General features: G+C 52.8%; 1 protein-coding gene across 4 annotated transcripts in view; it reads left to right on the forward strand.

Moving 5' to 3' along the window:
• BCL11B (BCL11 transcription factor B) overlaps positions 1-19,337 on the forward strand; it is a 95,566-nt gene extending 76,229 nt beyond the window's left edge. For all 4 annotated transcript variants that reach the window (XM_026515329.4, XM_026515331.4, XM_026515330.4 and 1 more), the window contains one exon: positions 12,241-19,337. In XM_026515329.4, the coding sequence (XP_026371114.1) occupies positions 12,241-14,291 (2,051 nt within the window). In that variant the 3' untranslated portion in view covers positions 14,292-19,337. The remainder of the gene's footprint in view (positions 1-12,240) is intronic.
• The last annotated feature ends 345 nt before the right edge of the window (positions 19,338-19,682 follow it).

Here is a 19,682-nt window from a genome sequence, read left to right on the forward strand (position 1 = left end):
CCTGCCTCCCCCCGTCCCCCCCACTTGCTCTGCCCATGTCCTTTGTCATCACCAGCACAGCTCCCCTGCCCCTTGGCATTGCTGCTGCTTTCGTGTGCCCTTTGTGGGGGTAGGCAGGGGGGAGCAGTGCTGTGAGATCCTGCTGGCATGGGCGCTGCAGGCCAAGGGCAGGAGCCACATCTCCACCAGCCCCGAGCCATGGTTGGATCCAGCCATTGGGCTGCCCAGCCACCATGCTGAGGCTGCTGGTGTTTGGAGAGGGGCAGTGTTGAAGGCATGCATGTAATTGTCTCCCCGTCGCGCGCGCGTGTGTGTGTGTGTGTGTGTGTGTGTGTGTGAGAGAGAGAGAGAGAGAGAGAGAGAAAGGGAGAGAGAGAGAGAAACTGTGCATGAGCGAGGTGGAAGTGCTCGGTCTGGCGTTTCCATAACCTCTGTGGCATTTGGTACGTCTCTGAATCCTCCCATTTTCTGATCACGCCTGGCAGCTTGGCTGCACACGGAGCACCCGGAAACTTCGACACCGAGCTGTGCCTGGCGAGGATGACCATCTCCCGGCTGCCGGCGGGTTGGAGGAAGCTGGCACCGTGGCAGAGGCAAAGCGCTGCAGAAGTGCCTCAGGTTTTTCATATGGAAATGTGAAATAATGGGGTGATTAAATAGAGCTGTATATTAAAGTACATCTGACATTAGAATTACCATAATGTGCTGTAGCCTTAGGCTGAGTACTTTATTTGCCATCTGCGTCGGCCCAAAATCCCCCGGGGAAGCGCTAAAATATTCTGAATAAACTCAGCTCGAGTTCTTATTGAGAGTAAAATACCATTTGTGGCACGTCGTATTGATTCGTCTTAATTGTGGTGCAGAAAAGAACATTCACTCGCTGATGACTTTTGTGCTCGGTGACAAGCTGGCTGGAGTAACTCAAACACTGCAGTTGGTTAACCTGGACGGGGCCAGGCGGGCACCTTGGCTCCAGCCAGGGTGCCACGGCGCTGCCACGGAGCCACCCCGGGCGCGCCACTGTAGGGGGGCTCCCCGCCAGCCCCACCCCGCTCTCCTCCAGGGAGGGTGTTGGGGCGATGGGCATCCCATTCAGGGGCGGGGGGATCTTCGCAGTCTGCTGGCAGGCCCCTCTCCACGCCCGGCCCTTGCCTCCAGCCACGAGAAAGCGCTGACCGGCTACGGGCTACGGAAGGACGGACGTGCGGTGGGTCGTCCTCCAGGGGCCGTGGCCTTGGTCTCCGCCTGTGGTTGGAGAGATGTGCCGTGCATAGTGAAGAAAACAAAACTAAAAGAAGAAAAAGAGAAGGGGAGGAACACATCCACCCGAGCAAACCCCAGCTTGGCTGGTTGCTGGTTGGTGGCCGTGGGACCTGGTAACGGTCCCCGCAGCCCTCCAGGAGGGGGAGGGGTGGCACGTTAAAGACAGATGACTCGTTGGTGGGAAAACACTTGGTGATCCAGACAGTGCCCCCCCCATTCACACGGTCCAGTTTTCATCCTATAATTGCCTGTCATTATACACAATTTAAATATTCAAACATCCTCCACAAACCTTGGGCTAGCATGTTTTTATTACAAATTCAGAACAAGGGAATAACCTTTAACTTCAGAGACAAATGAGACAAATTTACAAGTGCATGTCTGCTGTTTTCTTGTGTTTTATCAATCCCTGCGGACCGGAGCACTTTGGCTATAACGCCACTCTGAACAGTATACATATATTACTACTTGTTTGCAGTGTGTGGGTAATGAGTCCCCTTTGCATTAGCTAAGCTATATAACTCGGCGTCGGGGCTCTCCGTAACGTCAATTATCTCCTCAGAGCTAAACGCACCCTCCATTAAAACGAGATTTACTGCCCCTGCAATACTTCTTGGGGTGGAATGTGGAGATTTTTGTGGATTTAAGGAAAGGAAGGAAGCCTTATTCCTGCCTTGTGAAGGAAGTCATGAATAATGGAGAAGAGAGACTTCCTGTGTCAGCCAGAACGCGTGCGTGAAGATACCCACGAGGTGTGCACACGCCCGCACACACCGGCTCTCGCACACACCGGCTCACACACACTGGCAGCTCACGCCTTGAGTTGTTGTTTTTTTTACCTGTTTATTTCTTAATTCACTCTATTTTTCCATTAAATGATAAGGAGGATTTGCTTCATGCTTCCCCTTCACATTCTCTGCTAAATTCCCGTCCCCGGGGTGCTACAGTACTTTCAGAAGACCTCATATAGTGGGGGGGCTGGGGGGGCAAAACCACCAAAATAAGTCTCAGCCCACCAGAACCCACTGTTGTAGGTCGTTTTCAGAGAAGCCTACAGAAAGATTTCAAGGGAATCTGACGACGCATTCATCTATTTTGGGGAAGACGTACTATTTCCAGCTGATTTGCGTTATGTAAAGGGGGGGAAGCTCTGTAAAGATGATCTTGAGGAATTTTCGAGAATGCCATGAGTGAGTTGCCACATACAAAATCACTCCGTGTGTCCTGCCTCCGGCTCTTCCATCTTACTAGCAAACACCACCGTTCTCACCCTTCCCCGAGATGCCCCCGCGGTCAGCAATATTGCTTTGTTTCGGGGCTGGGTGGCTGTTTCCTGAGCCTGAACTGCACACCTGGTCTGACCACAGAATCGAGCAGTTGAAATCGAGACTGTCTGGGGAAATCTGGGGTGCATAGTGCCTGCAGCTGCAGTTCAGTTCTAACACTCCTTTGTTCCACTGAGAACCTGGACCACCCTGTTCCTGACGCTGGCTCACAGGCCTAGGGCTTCAGATGAGAACCTTGCTGGGATAGTAGAACTCCTGCTGGAGAGAGCGATTTAGAAGCCACCTTATAGGCTAGTGAGCCTCATAGACTGGATTTTAAATGTCCTCTTTGTATTTTCCAGGCCCCCCCCACCCCCACCCCTACTCCCGGTTTCATTTCTTTATATCTTATGGTTTCACAGTTTGGAAAGTGTGGATCTGGTCTCAAAAAGAGCCCTTCAAGGGGTTCCCCTTCATCCTTTGGTTGTACTGACATTTTGTTGCATGGAACAGTTTTTGACTCAGGTAGGCCTTGAGTGTGGGTTTGAAAATCTTCATATTTAAAAAAAAATATATTGGAGTTTTCACTGTGATGGAATTGAGAGCAATGGAATTTGATCTGTATCCGGCTCCGTTTCTTTGTGTTTTCAGAGCCTCCTCAGATTGATCTGAAACCCCCCTTTCGGTCCCACATCCTTTTCCTTGCCTCTGTGAATCTGGGGTCCCATTTCCATGCCTCTGTGTATGCAGTTTCCTCTGCCGGGCACCCTCTTTTTTCCTTTCTTTGCACCACAGACGCCTTCTTCCTTCTGCATTCAGCTCCAGGAGCTCCTCCCCAGAGAGGTCTTCCTGACCCTCCCACACTGGCCGTCTCTCCGTCCTCTGGATGCTGTGCCTCAGGTCACAGCCTCTCCTAGTGCCCTCGCGGCCTGAAGCCGTCCTAGACACGTGTGGACTCATTAGCGCCTGCCCTTGTCTGCAGGCTCCTTGCGGGCAGACGTTCATCGCTGTGTCCCTCCACTCAGCCCAGGGCCTGGCGCCCAGCAGGTGTTTCTGTGTCGTAGGGCCAAGGAAGGGGGCGGAGCAAAGGACTACCTGGTATTGGATAGATCTGTTCATCTTTTGCTACCACAGTGCGGTTGCTGGGGTGCCAGATGTAGTGTGAATTGGGTACTGTCCTGATGCACCCCTTGGCTTCCTTAAAAGAAGGATAAGGACACCTGAGAGCAGCCCCTCTTCTCCACGTTTAATATTTAGCCCTGGGTTTGGACGGTGAGTGTGGGCGAGTGAGGACAGCCCTGCATGACGAGCGGGTGCCTGTGCAAGCCCTGGCAGGCACGTCCCTCCCCGGCTGTGTCTCCCATTTCCCCTCCCGGGCCTTTCTCTTCTGTGGCGCCCTGAGGGTGTGAGTGCAGGGCCTTCCAGCCTCGTCTTCTCCCCGCGTCCGGCTGGCACTCCCGTCCGTGCCGTGTTCCTGCCGGCCTGCCTCCTCGCCGGGTGCTCTGAGGTTCCTCAGCAGGCTCCGCTCTGCCTCAGGATCCTTGGTGTCCACTCACCCACCCCTGCTCCTCAGCCCCTACCTGCGGCCGCCTGGAGGGGTGGGGTCATGGCCGATCCCTCTGACTCTGCCTGCCTGAATGACTGAATAGAGGTGAATGAATGAATGAATGGATGAATGAATGAGAAGGGCTTGTCCCTGGAACATTTGGGACACAGTTAGGTTTCCTTGGGTTCACTCACTTCTCAGCTGTGCTTCTTTTGCTCAAAGCAAGATCCGGTGGTGTTTTTGTGCACCTGGCTGCCTAGGGGAACGTTGGAGGCTTGAGTTGGAGGCTGTGGGGAGGCTGGAGGCCCGGTCTCCCAGCCCTGGTGAACTCCAGGCCTATGAAGCACACAGTGTACGTCCGCCACAGGGATGCTGGCAGGATCCGTGGCCTGTCCCCAGACACTGTGAGGCGGAGCGGACTTTTCCCACCTGTGTAAGGTCTCTGTTCTCAGCGAGCCGCACACGGCATTTCCTGCATGAAGCCTGCAGCTTGCTGGTGGTCATGGGTGCGGCTGGAGTGGTCTGTGTGCCTGCTCCGTGCCCCTGCCCAGGCCCATGATAGTGGAGTCTGCAGTCACCAGCTGTGTGTCTGGACGCAGCACAGGCCCCGGGCTCAGACCCTGTGTGAATCTGGCTTCTGTGATCCAGAAGTCATGTGACCTTGGGTCCCACATTTAGCTGTGATGAGACTTCATTTCTTTTTTATATAAAGTCTGGATTAAAACCCACTTTCCAGAGTTGCTGTGAGCATCTGCCCGAGAGCACAAGTCCAGCATTGGCACGTGCAGATCGCATTGCATACGAGTGAACACGCCAAGGTCAAGGACAGATTATGATAGTACGTGTGATCAGTATCAAGTAGCATTCCCGAAATGCCCGGGGAATACAGCGGCGGTGGTGCTGGGTCTGAAAAGACATTTCTCAGGCAGAGAAGGAAAGGCAGGTAATCTGGGCGCAGGAAACGGCAGGTGCCAGCCTGTGTGCAAACACGTGGCCCCAAGGAGAGGGCCGGGACGGTGAGTGACGGCTGAGTGCCTCGCACTTCCCCTGGGCAGCGGGGCCGTCAGCCCTGTGGTATGGGAAGATGGGGGGGGGGTGCCCGCCCGCCCTGCTGACGCTGGCTTATAGTGGGGCGGGGCGGTGGCTGAGGCCTAGTGTCCAGCTTCTGTTCGGAGTCCCCTGGGATCCTGGCCTGCCTGGGTGGTAGGTGCTGCGGCTGAGAGGCGTGGGCGTGTTGGGTGGGGCCTGTGCCCGGCGCGCCCAGGAAGGGGTGTACTAGCTGAATGCTGAGCTGAGCCCTGTGGGGCCAGGCGGGGTCACCCAGACCCGGGTGGACACCTTCGTCCAGGTGACGATGTGGTCAGCAGTGCTGGCCGTGAGGACACAGGTTTTCGCAGGTCACCCACAGTTCTGAAGCACGTGCACATTAGTCCCTGTGTGGGTGGCCACAGTCACAGCAGTGGCCAAGGCTAGCTCGGTCCCTGTCCTCAGGGAGCTTGGAATCTAGCCTGGATGATGAATTTTAAATCGATAACCCAGGGCCAATAAGGTGGCCTTGAGCAACTCGCTTAAGTTCCCCGAGCCTCCTTTACGGCTCCTGTCAGTGGTCCTCACGGTGTGTAGTTATCATGAGGACTAAAGGGGGCCGTGCAGACGAGCGCACCATGGCACAGGCTCTAAGCCCAGTTCCTCCAAGCCCGTGCCGCCTTCTCTCTGCTGGCACCCCGGCTGCCTACCTAGCTGTGCTCATACGTTGCATCAGATGATTCAGAGGGGCGCCAGGTGTTCATTCCCCCCTGCAGCGTGAGCTCTGTTCATCTAGGGCGAGTACTGGCGGATGCCCAGGGTGCCCAGCTCCTGTCTGTGCACCGAACAAAGGAAGGGCCAGTGGGGTCTTTGCTCCCAGCAGGACACATACCGCCACCTGGTTAATTCAGCCCCGTCTCACCTGGGCCGCCATTTACCGGGCTTCTGTGCCCTGGGATCCACGGAGGGCAGAGGCACGCTCTGTGTGGTAATAAGGATCTAGAGGATTCCAAGGCCTGGAGGGAGAGTGCGGATTGGCCACGTCTGCCACGGGCAGTGGTGGAGGGGCGTGGGCTCCGTGAGGCAGAGGCTGGCTGAGCCCCAGGGAGACCACACAGGAGTGGTAGATCACGCCCCCCCCCTCCCAGCACCAACAAAGCGCATCTCTTACTTTTCTATGAGATGTAATCAGCATGATTTCACCGAGTTACCGTAGTCCTGGCCCAAAGCAGCCCATCTCCACTTCCTGGTTAGCACATGGGCTGGAACGAAAGGTAAGGTACTGAGGCAGGGCCTCCTCGTTGCCATGCCCAGGTGCCTTGGCCTGGGAGCCCCAAGTCTGTACACGTTTCTCTCTTGACCGGGCTTTTATCAGTCAGCACAGGGCTCAAGAGCGCAGCCGGCTGCGGGGCCTCAGGCAAACCGCCTTGCCTCTTCCAGACCTCAGTGTTCTCCTCCGTGAAATGGGGCCAGTGACCGTTCTTATTTCAGGGCTGGTGTGGAGCCTCGGGCAAGGTCAGCTCTACTTAGCTGTGGACAGGCCTGTGTAAGGATTCAGTGACGGGCTGTGGTTACTGCTGTCGTGAGTATTCCCATAGCGCAGCTTGGAGAGGGGCTGAGGTTTGACGGCGTACCTTCAGAACAAGCAGGGGTGGTTATAGATGTCCTAGACGGCCACGCTCAGAAATAATAGAAACACAAAACCTACAAAAACTGCCGAGGTGGCCAGCTGACATTTTCTTTCCGGGATCATGAAAGGGGAGATGAGTGTTCAACTAACAAGGGGTCTACACATCCAAGGGATAATAATGATAATAGTTACTATCGTTTCGGAACAGTGGAGACAATATTGTTAGCAGTTACAGATTTGGGAGCTGGACTGGGTGGCTGGCCAGTGAACCAAGCCCTCTCTTGGGGCACAGGGGACCCTGGAATCCAGCATCCTGCCCCTGCATCTGGGTCCTGGGTCCTGTTGTGCTCCACACCCCCCCCCCCACCATGGGCTTACTTGCTTTGTGAAACGTCTCCCTACAGGGGCCAGGCCTGCGGTGGCCTCACTTGGGTTCCATGAAAGGATAATCGGTGCCCTTCACCGAAGGGGCACACAGCGTGGCCGGAGAACCTCTTTCTTGGCCATTTTCATTGTAAAACAGGCCCTGACGAGTGTAGCGGGAAGGATCAGTCCCTCAGGTGGTGCTGAGCGCTGGAGAGTGGGCGGGGAGTGAGCCCAGGGTCGGGAAGCCTGAGTGGGCCACGGCCCTCTCCCTGCTGGCTGTGGGGCTCCCTCCACTTGCTGTCCTGAGCTTTATGGCCCGCTGGCCAGCGGGCAGGGATACAGCCCTCGCCTGACCTTGCTCGGAGGCAGGGTGAGTAACGACGAAAGGCGCTAACGCTGGCCAAAACGCTAACCCAGCGGCAGAGCGCTCTGCAAACTGCGAAGGGCTGTGTGAAGCCGTAACCCGGTTCTTCCATCAGCGTCCGAGGGCCTGGATTCTAATTTTGCCTCCAGCTTTGGAGAACGGCCCGGTCAGGATCTCACCTGTGGCCCTGTGTGAGCTGGGGGCAGGGGGCATCCTTGCTGCTCCTCCGAGCAGCGTCCCCCGCAGGCGCCAGTGCCGTTCCACGGGGCGTCAGTGGCCTTTGGAGAGACCTGTTAAATGAGCTCGCTCAGCTGTGGCCTTTTCATTGAATAATTACTCAATTAAAGGTGTTTTTTTTATTGAACATCCCTGATACCTTTATTGGTATTATTAGAGTAACCGGCATAATAAGAAGGAACAATTATTTAAATGCTCATTATAAAAAAAAAAAAAGGAACAACAACCTTCGCAGCGGAGGGAGGCTCTCAATCCATTGTAGGAGGGTCCAGTTGCCGGTCGGTCCCCAAGCGTCCCCGTAAGAAATGATGTTTCCTCACCATGTGCAAGTTTTCACTTCCCTGGAACCTCTCATGCGTGAGGCAGGCTGCATTAAATTCCTGGCGGGTTTTATCACAGCCAGACTTACATAGAGGGGCACCCCTGAAACAGGCACCGCCAGGTTCAAGGACACACAGAAACTACAAAGCCCCACTCACACCGTCTGCAGCGTGGTGCTCGCTTTACACAGGGTGTCCCCAGACAGGATCTCACTGGGTACCCCCAGCCCTCTTTGTGGAGGCAGGTACCTTAGTCCCATTCTACTGATGTGGAAATCGAGGCTCAAAGAGGTTGTGGTTTGAGTGACTTCACCGTGCTGGGAATGTCAAGGCAGAGGTAGGACCCCAGGCCGTCACCCAGGCCCCCGTCACCTAGAGACGGCAGGGAGGGTTTCCAGGTTGAGAAAATCATAAGGACTGCTCTAAAGAGCCAGTAGAGCAGAGAAGATCCAGTCTGGGGTCCTGCGAACCGAGAGTCAAAGTGTCTGAGGAAGGAAGCAAGCAAGCAAGGACAGACACGGGCCCTGGGTTCTGAGTCGCCAAGCCTGACTGCATGATCGAAGTGCAGCTGACATTTCTAGGTCTGTAGGCCGCGTTTCGTGTTGCTGAGTACGTCGCTTCAGAATAATCTAGGCATCCGCCTATCACGCGGAGCCCCAGCAGCCATGCTGGCATTGTGGTGGGACGTGGACCCTGTCTGGGCCGCTGGCAAAGTGGTCGCCTCGTGGAACCTCCAGCTCACCTCGGGGCACGTGGCCCTGAGCTTGAGGTGGGGATGACCTCTGGGCCTGGGACTGGGAGGGGGCCATCCCTCTTGCCAAGGGTCTTCCATCGTGTTTAAAAATGAGCTGTCCAGGACTGGTATGCTGCGAGTGTAAAATATTTAGTGAGTTTTGAATAGAAAAATGTTCTGAGTGGCTCTTCGAAGACTTGCGACGTTGCTCACTTGTTAAAAGTGAGCAGCCCTACTGCTCAAGGCTACTTCTAGGCAAGAGAGAACCATGAAGTGGCAATATGGAAATGAACATTTTATTAAGAAAAAAAAAAAAAAGCTGGGGGATAGTGGAAAGAGCTGTCTGGGGAGGGCCTTTGAGGGCTGCGAGATTTTAAAAAAAGTCAGAAGCTGTCAGATCCTGGGAAGGCCATCGCCTGCAGTGCATCTTGCCATCGTGCGGAGGGAAGTCAGGGAACCAAAGGGGTTCAGGGCTGCGGGAAAAGAAAGAGTTCACCCCGGCATGAACAGGGGCCCTGAGATCCGATTTGATGGACACGTAGCTCTTCCCCACCTGGTGGTGAATTACGGACAGGTAACTTCCTCTCTTGGCTGCTCCAGAGTTTTAGAAGTGTCTTTTTAAAATTTTTTCCTTTTTTCCTTTTTTTTTTAAAGCAAGAAGTGGAAACATCTGAGCTCTTTAGAACATGTAACTACATGCTTCCCAGCAGCTGCCATGTTGAGTTAAAAAAATGTTTTAATCGGCCATTTCGGCTGAAGAGCAGTCTTTATTCCTGGCCTGCCGGGGAATTCTGCATTTTCTTCTGATAACCGCATTCCTCACCTGCATTAGAACTTTCTAGAAAATATGTGGCCGTCAGAACAAGAAACAGGAAATGCTCTGGAGCTGAAGCCCAAGGAGATGAAGATGATGAGCAAAGAGACTGGGAGAAGGGGGTGGTCCCACTTAAAAAATGAAGAAACAGAGCAGCTGTGTACCATAAATCGATTAATTAGAGTTTCCGAAAGCCAAGGTGAAGGGTACAGAAACAGTCTTTAATTTGAAGATCTATGACCTTGTGGGATGTGGCACTTCATTTGTGTTATTAGCTCCTGTGTCAGAAAGGGACATTTTATTTATCTTCTTGTTATTTATTACGTATTTATTCTGCCTTGCTCTCCAAGAGGGTGTGAGGAGGAGTACTAAATATTGTGGCTTCTGGCCGGCTCTCTCGTGAGGGCTCTGTTCTCCCAAGTACATTAACTAATAAGCTAGGGCAGGAGGTGGTGTTCTCTGCCAGCTAAGGGCATGCCGGAAGGGAAGGCCCAGGGTGGGCACCGCCATATGGCGGGCGCCCCATGAGAAACATGGCGGCCCAGGGCCTTGGAAGGCCTCCCTGTTGTTTTCCAGGTGGGGAAAATTCTCCTCGGGGACTCCAGCCTGGGGAACTGAATTGTCCAGATGGACTGGGTACACTGGAGAAAGAAAATGGCCTCAGAAGTTCCCCTGGAAGTGTCTGCAAGCGCAGAGTGAAGCCAAATCTCAGGATTCTTTCTCCTCTCTGTCCTTCCCCCTCCCCGTGGGTCTCCCTACCACCAAACACGCAGACGCAGAATAGGAGCCGAGAGCGAACTGATCGCTGTGGGGCACCACACTCCTGAAGCACGTCTTGGTTTCCAGTGGTGGGTGTTCTGGCCCAGTTGGTGTGGGGGTCTGGGCGGACGCCCACCTTGCCCGCCAGACAGGCCGGCCCCTTTCTGTGACACCACGCGCACTGCGTGGGGCGGGGAGGTCTCTGTCCTCTGAAGCTGTCCATCCGAGCCTGTGGAGGACAGGGCATGGGGTCTTTCAGTGACTTGGTTTTTACAGCTAAGTGTGAAGCCCCCTGAAAACATAACTCGTGTGCTGAAAACAAAAAATAAATCTCCGCGCGGGATTTCGAAAGGTCTTTGGGGAAAGGCTGAGATGGGGGGGGGGTCTTCGCCACTCTGCACCCTGCTGTGTTCTCAGGTCACCTTACTGATTTGGGGTCTGGAAATTAATTTGCAGCTTTGGCCTCACCAGGGAGTCTGCGGCTACCATACTTTGTCAGCGTTAAAACCTTCCAGGTACAGGAAAGTTTGAAAGAACAAAAGGGGTTGTTGAAGACCGAGGCTGTGATGTCTTGTTCCCTGTTCCCGCCCCGGCTAGCCAGCGAATCTCGAGGTAGAAAGCAGGGCCTGCCCGCACCTGCCCCTTTTAGAAAGCATCAGGAGAGAGTCAGACTGGAAAAGCAGTAGGCTGCCCCCAGAGGTGGAGGAGGGCGGCCACAAGACACCTTCTGGATGAAACGTTCAACCTCCGTTTTATAACCACTCCAATGATGGACAAAGACAGTAACATTTTTGGCTCAGTGCCACAAGTGTCCACTAAGATTTGCTCCCGATGTCACCAGAGCCAGTATGTAACAGATCCACACTTGCCACCATCCATCCTGACCACCCCATCAGATCTGACATTCTCGCATTCAGTTCGCCTTCCCGCCGAGGACTTCACGTACGCCATGGCTGCCTGCCTCTCCCCTGCCAGGGGCCTATGGAGGCCGGATTCCGAGAGGTGGTTAGGGGTGTGTGTGAGGCCTCAGGGAGAATGGGGGGGGGGGGGCAGTGAGCTTCCTAACATGCTAAATTCCTTCTGTTTCTGTGTATTCGTGTGTAAATTTGATGGTGCTTTGTGCATGTGTGCTGGTGTATGAAACCCCAGAATTTCCTATAGCTGAAATCCCAGATGACACAGAGGTATCAGCCATTTCTCTTTTAAAAAGTTTGCTGGGCAATTGAGCTTGACTTGTGTTTTTTAGAACCCCCTTGGATCAAATATGGCCTAATTGGTTCTCAAGGTGAAGGAGAGCAGCGAGCAGCGCTATTTCCCCCGGCCTCTCCCCCCCCATCTTGTGGGGCCTGGAGGGATTTGAGACCCTCATAACTGGAGGAGGGAGTATGACTGGCTTGTAGTGGTAGAGGCCGGGGATGCTGCTGAACTTTCTACAATGCACAGGACCTCCCCCACCCCCACCCGCACCCCCAGTCATACTGGTCCAAATGTCAGTAGTGCCTTGGTTGACAAACCCTGGTCTGTCATGGTTGTGGGTGTCCCGGCTGTTTTATCATTGATTTCAGGCATTCTCACAACACGGCCTCGTTTGGCTTCGGAGATAATGGGGTAAGAGGAACGTTTCTTTAGGGGAGCAAGCCGAGGCCTAGGAATTGGGGGTGCTTGCTGAGGTCGTGTGGCCGATCAGGGCCCTGCCGGGCTTCTTCAGCCCTCCAGTGGGGTCGGGTCTTGGCCGGAGGGTCCGACACATCGCCGGCAGGCCCGCTCCGAAGGGGCCCCGCAGCCGCCTTCCAGAGCCGCGCGGATCCAGCACTGGCTTCATTCCCCCCGTGCGTCTCCAGGTCAGTGGCCCCGCGGTGCGCGCGCCCGGTCTGCTTCTCACGCGCTCTCTGCCTTTCTGTCCGTGTGTCTCCCCAGGTAAAGATGAGCCTTCCAGCTACATTTGCACAACATGCAAGCAGCCCTTCAACAGCGCGTGGTTCCTGCTGCAGCACGCGCAGAACACGCACGGCTTCCGCATCTACCTGGAGCCCGGGCCGGCCAGCAGCTCGCTCACGCCGCGGCTCACCATCCCGCCGCCGCTCGGACCCGAGGCCGTGGCCCAGTCCCCGCTCATGAATTTCCTGGGCGACAGCAACCCCTTCAACCTGCTGCGCATGACGGGCCCCATCCTGCGGGACCACCCGGGCTTCGGCGAGGGCCGCCTGCCCGGCACGCCGCCCCTCTTCAGCCCGCCGCCGCGCCACCACCTGGACCCGCACCGCCTCAGTGCGGAGGAGATGGGGCTCGTCGCCCAGCACCCCAGTGCCTTTGACCGAGTCATGCGCCTCAACCCCATGGCCATCGACTCGCCCGCCATGGACTTCTCGCGGCGGCTCCGCGAGCTGGCGGGCAACAGCTCCACGCCGCCGCCCGTGTCGCCGGGCCGCGGCAACCCTATGCACCGGCTCCTGAACCCCTTCCAGCCCAGCCCCAAGTCCCCGTTCCTGAGCACGCCGCCGCTGCCGCCCATGCCCCCCGGCGGCACGCCGCCCCCGCAGCCGCCCGCCAAGAGCAAGTCGTGCGAGTTCTGCGGCAAGACGTTCAAGTTCCAGAGCAATCTCATCGTGCACCGGCGCAGCCACACGGGTGAGAAGCCCTACAAGTGCCAGCTGTGCGACCACGCGTGCTCGCAGGCGAGCAAGCTCAAGCGCCACATGAAGACGCACATGCACAAGGCCGGCTCGCTGGCCGGCCGCTCTGACGACGGCCTCTCGGCCGCCAGCTCCCCGGAGCCCGGCACCAGCGAGCTGGCCGGCGAGGGCCTCAAGGCGGCCGACGGCGACTTCCGCCACCACGAGAGCGACCCGTCGCTGGGCCACGAGCCCGAGGAGGAGGACGAGGAGGAGGAAGAGGAAGAGGAGGAGCTGCTGCTGGAGAACGAGAGCCGGCCCGAGTCGAGCTTCAGCATGGACTCGGAGCTGAGCCGCAACCGCGAGAACGGCGGCGGCGGGGTGGCCGGGGTGGCGGGCGCGGGCGGCGTGGGTGGCGCGGCCAAGGCGCTGGCCGACGAGAAGGCGCTGGTGCTGGGCAAGGTCATGGAGAACGTGGGGCTGGGCGCGCTGCCGCAGTACGGCGAGCTGCTGGCCGACAAGCCCAAGCGGGGCGCCTTCCTGAAGCGCGCGCCGGGAGGCGGCGACGCGGGCGACGACGACGACGCGGGCGGCTGCGGGGACACAGGCCCGGGTGGCGCGGTGAACGGGCGCGGCGGCGGCTTCGCGCCGGGCGCCGAGCCCTTCCCGGGCCTCTTCCCGCGCAAGCCGGCGCCGCTGCCCAGCCCCGGGCTCAACAGCGCGGCCAAGCGCATCAAGGTGGAGAAGGACCTGGAGCTGCCGCCCGCCGCGCTCATCCCGTCCGAGAACGTGTACTCGCAGTGGCTCGTGGGCTACGCGGCGTCGCGGCACTTCATGAAGGACCCCTTCCTGGGCTTCACGGACGCGCGCCAGTCGCCCTTCGCCACGTCGTCCGAGCACTCGTCCGAGAACGGCAGCCTGCGCTTCTCCACGCCGCCCGGGGACCTGCTGGACGGCGGCCTGTCGGGCCGCAGCGGCACGGCCAGCGGGGGCAGCACGCCGCACCTGGGCGGCCCGGGCCCCGGGCGGCCGAGCTCCAAGGAGGGCCGGCGCAGCGACACGTGCGAGTACTGCGGCAAGGTGTTCAAGAACTGCAGCAACCTGACGGTGCACCGGCGGAGCCACACCGGCGAGCGGCCTTACAAGTGCGAGCTGTGCAACTACGCGTGCGCGCAGAGCAGCAAGCTCACGCGCCACATGAAGACGCACGGGCAGATCGGCAAGGAGGTGTACCGCTGCGACATCTGCCAGATGCCCTTCAGCGTCTACAGCACCCTGGAGAAACACATGAAAAAGTGGCACGGCGAGCACTTGCTGACTAACGACGTCAAAATCGAGCAGGCCGAGAGGAGCTAAGCGCGCGGGCCCCGGCGCCCCGCACCTGTACAGTGGAACCGTTGCCAACCGACAGAATGCTGACCTGACACTCGCCTCCGCGTCTGCGCCACTTCGTCCCCCCGCGCGGTCCCCGGGGCCCGAGGGAGGCGGCCCTCCAACCTAACCTGTGTCTACGAAGTCCTATGGAAACCCGAGGGTCGATTGAGGCAGTAAAAATTGTGGAGCCTTTTAACTGTGCAATAATTTCTGTATTTATTGGGTTTTGTAATTTTTTTGGCATGTGCAGATACTTTTTATTATTATTCTTTCTGTTTAAATTCTTTTAAGAGATTTTGTTGGGTATCCATCCCTTCTTCGTTTTGTTTTTTTAAATTTTTTATTTTTTTGTTTTTGTTTTGTTTTTAACCCAGTAGTAGCCTGAGCAATGACTCCCAAGCGATGTAGAAGGGAAGCTTATCTTTTAAATTATAATTTGGGGGGGAGGGCGCTGCTTTTTTGAGATTTAAGCTAAGCATGTGTAATTTCTTGTGAAGAAGCCAACACTTAAATGACTTTTAAAGTTGTTTACTTTTTTTTTAATTCCTTTTTTTTTTTCCCCTTTGGTCCTGAAATAAAAAGTGGCATGCTGTTTTTTTGGGGGGGGAGGGGTGGATGTACAGCGGATAACAATCTTTAAAGTTGTAGCACTTTGTTTCAGAATTGGAATTGACATGCAGCACTGATGATGTCCTGAGTAACAGAGGCCTTTCCTGTGTTGGTTTCAACCTTTACTTACCTAAGGAAACGTTTTCGGGGTGGGGGAGAGTCGGAGGGCCCTCCTCCCCCGGAAAACTCAGCACTGCCAGAGAAATAGGAGTTTTTGAGAGCTGCCAGGGAGATGGCCCGAGAGCTACAGTTGTGCGTCACCAACAGGTCCGGACCTTTTCTTGGAGTGTCCGCGTGCCCTGGGATGCCGTCTTTGCTCTTTGCTGTAGACGAGGCTTAAATACCTCGTCTTAAATAAAACGGGCCGAGGGTCCTTTTTTGGGTAGGTGGTGGTGACCTGCAGTGACACCGAAAGGAAGGAACCAGCGGTGTTCTTTCAGGCTTCTTCTGGCCTGACGGCTTCTCTCTCTCTCTCTTTTCATCACCCCCCACCACAGAAATCCCGAGTCGCATGTTGCTACCAGTGATAATTGACCGTGTGTCAAGCAGACAAGTGCCCCGATGAGGTGAACTGAGAGAAGGTAGTATTCTCTCATTTAATGCACACTGATGACATTGTACGGACAGGCGGGAGAATCTTGCGAATTTCTGTTCCCTTTTACTGGAAAAGCAGGGAAAGAGTTCCATCTGAAGGTGCCCAGCGCTACTTGCCTTTTTTTTTTCTTTCTATCCCATTAGGTTGAAGGTACTAAACATTGGACTGTTCAGATTAGACATTTGAATTCTGTTGACCCGCACTTTAAAGCTTTTGTTTGCATTTAAATTAAACGGCTTCTAAACAAGAAATTGCAGCCTATTCTTCTCTTTGGCCCAGAGGTGGGTTAACCCGTAAGGGACGGCTGAGATTGAGTGTCAGTGTTGCTAAGCTTGGCATTCACAATACTGGCACTATAAAGAACGAAATAAAATAATTTATTGGACGGTCTCTCTACTGCCATCCAATTTGATGTGAGTGCCTTGGAAACTGATCTTCCTATTTGAGTCTCTTGAGACAAATGCAAAACTTTTTTCTTTTTTTGAAATGAAAAGACTTTTTAAAAGAGTAAAACAAGGAAAGTACATTCTTTAGACACAAACAAAGCCACATTTACTTTTAATTAAATTAAAAAAAAATCCTGGTTGAAGATAGAGGACATGAAAATGCCGTCAGACCCAATCAAATGAAGAGATAAGCCCAGCACAACCGTGGACATCCTTAGCTGAATTATCCTCAGCCCCCTTTGTTTGCGGGACAACGCTGCTTAGATTTGGCGTGGAAGTGATTTACTGCTGAATTAAAACTCAAGTGACACAAGTTACACGTTGATATCGTTGAATGAAAAAACAAAACAAAAACAATTCAGGAACAACGGCTAATTTTTTTTCTAAAGTTAAATTTAGTGCACTCTGTCTTAAAAATACGTTTACAGTATTGGATACATACAAGGGTAAAAAAAAAATTGTGTGTATGTGTGTTGGAGCGATCATTTTTTTTCCAAGTTTGCTTACTAGGTTATAAAAAAAATGCCACAGTGGCTGCGTGTATATTGTTTTCTTTTTGGTGACGGGGTTTTAGTATATATTATATATATTAAAATTTCTTGATTACTGTACAAGTGGACCAGTATTTGTAATAATCGAGAATGCCTGGGCATTTTACAAAACAAGAAAAAAAAACCCTTTTCTTTTCCTTGAAAATGTTGCAGTAAAATTTAAATGGTGGGTCTATAAATTTGTTCTTGTCACAGTAACTGTAAAGTCGGAGTTTTAGTAAATTCTTTTCTGCCTTGGGTGTTGAATTTTTATTTCAAAAAAAATGTATAGAAACTTGTATTTGGGGATTAAAAGGGGATTGCTACACCATGTAGAAAAAGTATGTAGAAAAAAAAAGTGCTTAATATTGTTATTGCTTTGCAGAAAAAAAAAAATCACATTTCTGACCTTTACTTATTTTTCTCTCCCCGCCCCCTCTGGAATGGATATATTGGTTGGTTCATATGATGTAGGCACTTGCTGTATTTTTACTGGAGCTTGTAATTTTTTAACTGTAAGCTTGTCCTTTTAAAGGGATTTAATGTACCTTTTTGTTAGTGAATTTGGAAATAAAAAGAAAAAAAAAACAAAAACAAACAGGCTGCCATAATATATTTTTTTAATTTGGCAGGATAAAATATTGCAAAAAAAAATTTGTATGTTTAGTCCTATTGTACAGGAGAAAAAGGGTTGTTTGACAACCTTTGAGGAAAAGAAACAAAAGGAAGTCGTTAAATGCTTTGGTTCACAAATCATTTTAGTTGTATATATTTTTGTCGGAATTGGCCTATACAAAGGACTGTTCGAGCAGGGCTTCTCTCCGAATGCCCGAACCTTGCATCAAGGCTCCCTGGTGTGGCCACAGCAGACCGGATGGGAAATTCTTTATTCGTGTTGAGTGGAGAAATCGGTTTTTGTAAAGATGTCGGTGACATTTCACAGAGTCCTCTCGTTCTGTAAGAGGCCATCTGTAAGATGTCAGGTGTTAGAGGAGAGAGCGAGAGAGCATCTTCCTTCTCTACTGTCACCACTGTGGCGGTCACCACGTCTCCCGCCCTTAAGAGCAGAAAGGAATGCAGACCGAGCTTTCTTTAGTCCTTGAGAAAACATGAAACAGACAGACAAAAGATGTAATAAGAGGAGCTGGTGAATCAGCTAGGCACAGGTGACGTGAGCTGCTGTCGAGACCAGCGCAAATTGGATTTCAGGAAGGAGTCCCCGTCACAACCAGGGCCTTTCATTCCATGGAGAGTGTTGGCCTGTTGTCTTTCTTACCTGCTCTGCTGCTTTTCTCGCTGAAACCTACATTCCGTCAGTTTCCGAGTGCCCAGGGCCTGGGATGAATTCGGTGCCTTTCCATATCTCTCTCTCCTTCCTCTGTGTTTCCTCTCCATCCTCCAGCCTCTGTCAGTCCTTTACTTTGTCCTCTTCATCTTTACTTCTTTTCTTTCTCCCTCTCTGTACCCTCCCCTCTTTTCTTTTTTTCTTTCTTTTTTTTTCTTTCTTTCTTCTTTCTTTCTTCTTCTTCTTCTTCTTCTTCTTCTTCTTCTTCTTCTTCTTCTTTTTTTTCTTTTTTCTTTCTTTCTTTCTTTTTTTTCTTTCTTTCTTTCTTTCTTTCTTTCTTTCTTTCTTTCTTTCTTTGTAAAGCCAAGTAGCTTTAAGATAATAAAGTGGTGGTTTTTTTGGATGAGGGAATAATACATTTAAAAAAAAAAACCTATATCAGGAAGCCATTTTTTATTTCAGGAACTGTAAAACCATTATTTCAGGTTATGAAAGTATAACCAAGCATCTTTTGGGGCAATTCTTTACCAAATGCAGAAATCTTTCTTCTGGGAGCTTTTCTGTTCAGTACACCCTTCCCTCCTTGCCACCGACCTTTGCAAAGGGAACAGAAAGGGGGAGGAGGGGAGAGAAAGCTGAGATGTCAGTTTCCTACCTGCCCGACCCGAAGACCCGGGGGCCGCCCCTTTCCTTCGGACGCCCTGTTAAGGTACTTGAACCTCCAAGGTGATCCTGCTATAGTTGCGAAAGCTAGCCAGCCCTCACCAGCTTCCACAAAGTCACCAGAATGCCAGGACTAAGCCATCCTAAAGCACAAAGATTGTGTCTCTGTCGACTGCAGAGAAAAGAGCATTATGCTTCTCTTTCATGTTTAAAAAGCCAGCATTGGAGCAGATGACCCAGTGAGAGAGGCCCCGAGCCTGGGTGACCCAGCCGACCTCAGGCTGGTTTCCATACTGCCACAACTTTGTTCAAAGTTGCCCCAAACTGGAACCTGCCACTTGCCATTAGAGGGTCTTTCATGGGGAGAGGAGGAGGCTGAACTACTCTAAGCAAAATGTGAAAAGTAAGGAAGTCAGCCTTGCACCCCGGTCCGTAGCGAAGGTTTTGTTGCGCACAGGCAAACCCGTGATTTTGGTGCTCTTTGTATCTCAACCCTGCAAAGCAAAGTTACATTGATTTCAGTTGTTTGCATTTGTACTGGCAAGGCGAAATATTTTTATTACCTTTTCTATTACTTATCGTATGAGCTTCTGTTGTTTACTTGGAGGGTCTGTCTTTTACTACAAGTTTGGAACTATTTATTATTGCTTGTATTCGTGCTCTGTTTAAGAAACGGGCACTTTTTTTTTTTATTATGGATAAAATGTTGAGATGACAGGAGGTCATTTCAATATGGCTTAGTAAAATATTTATTGTTCCTTTTATTCTCTGTACAAGATTTTGGGCCTCTTTTTTCCCTTAATGTCACAATGTTGAGTTCAGCATGTGTCTGCCATTTCATTTGTACGCTTGTTCAAAACCAAGTTTGTTCTGGTTTCAAGTTATAAAAATAAATTGGACATTTAACTTGATCTCCAAACCTTGTCCTTTTCTGTGTCTTTCAAGGGTGGGGGATGGGCAGCTCATTTCCAAGGGTGAATTGAGGGTCTTCTCCATTTCCCTCTTGACCCAAACAAACTCTTGGCGCCCGCATCTGGGAAGACTGGGAACAATGGCTTGAGAGACCAGCAGTTCTTTCTTTACTCTTGTAAAGCAGCGCGATTTAGATCCGTGGTTCTCAGTCCTGCTTGTACATGGGAATCACCTGGGGGGGGGTTGAAAGTCCTGGTGCCCAGTCCCCACCCAGACAGATGTCTATCAGAATCCCTGGAGGTGGGAGCCAGACGTCAGGATTTTGGAAAGCGA

The sequence above is a fragment of the Ursus arctos genome, unplaced genomic scaffold, assembly GCF_023065955.2.
Source record: "Ursus arctos isolate Adak ecotype North America unplaced genomic scaffold, UrsArc2.0 scaffold_25, whole genome shotgun sequence".
In the NCBI taxonomy this organism is placed as follows: Eukaryota; Metazoa; Chordata; class Mammalia; order Carnivora; family Ursidae; genus Ursus; species Ursus arctos.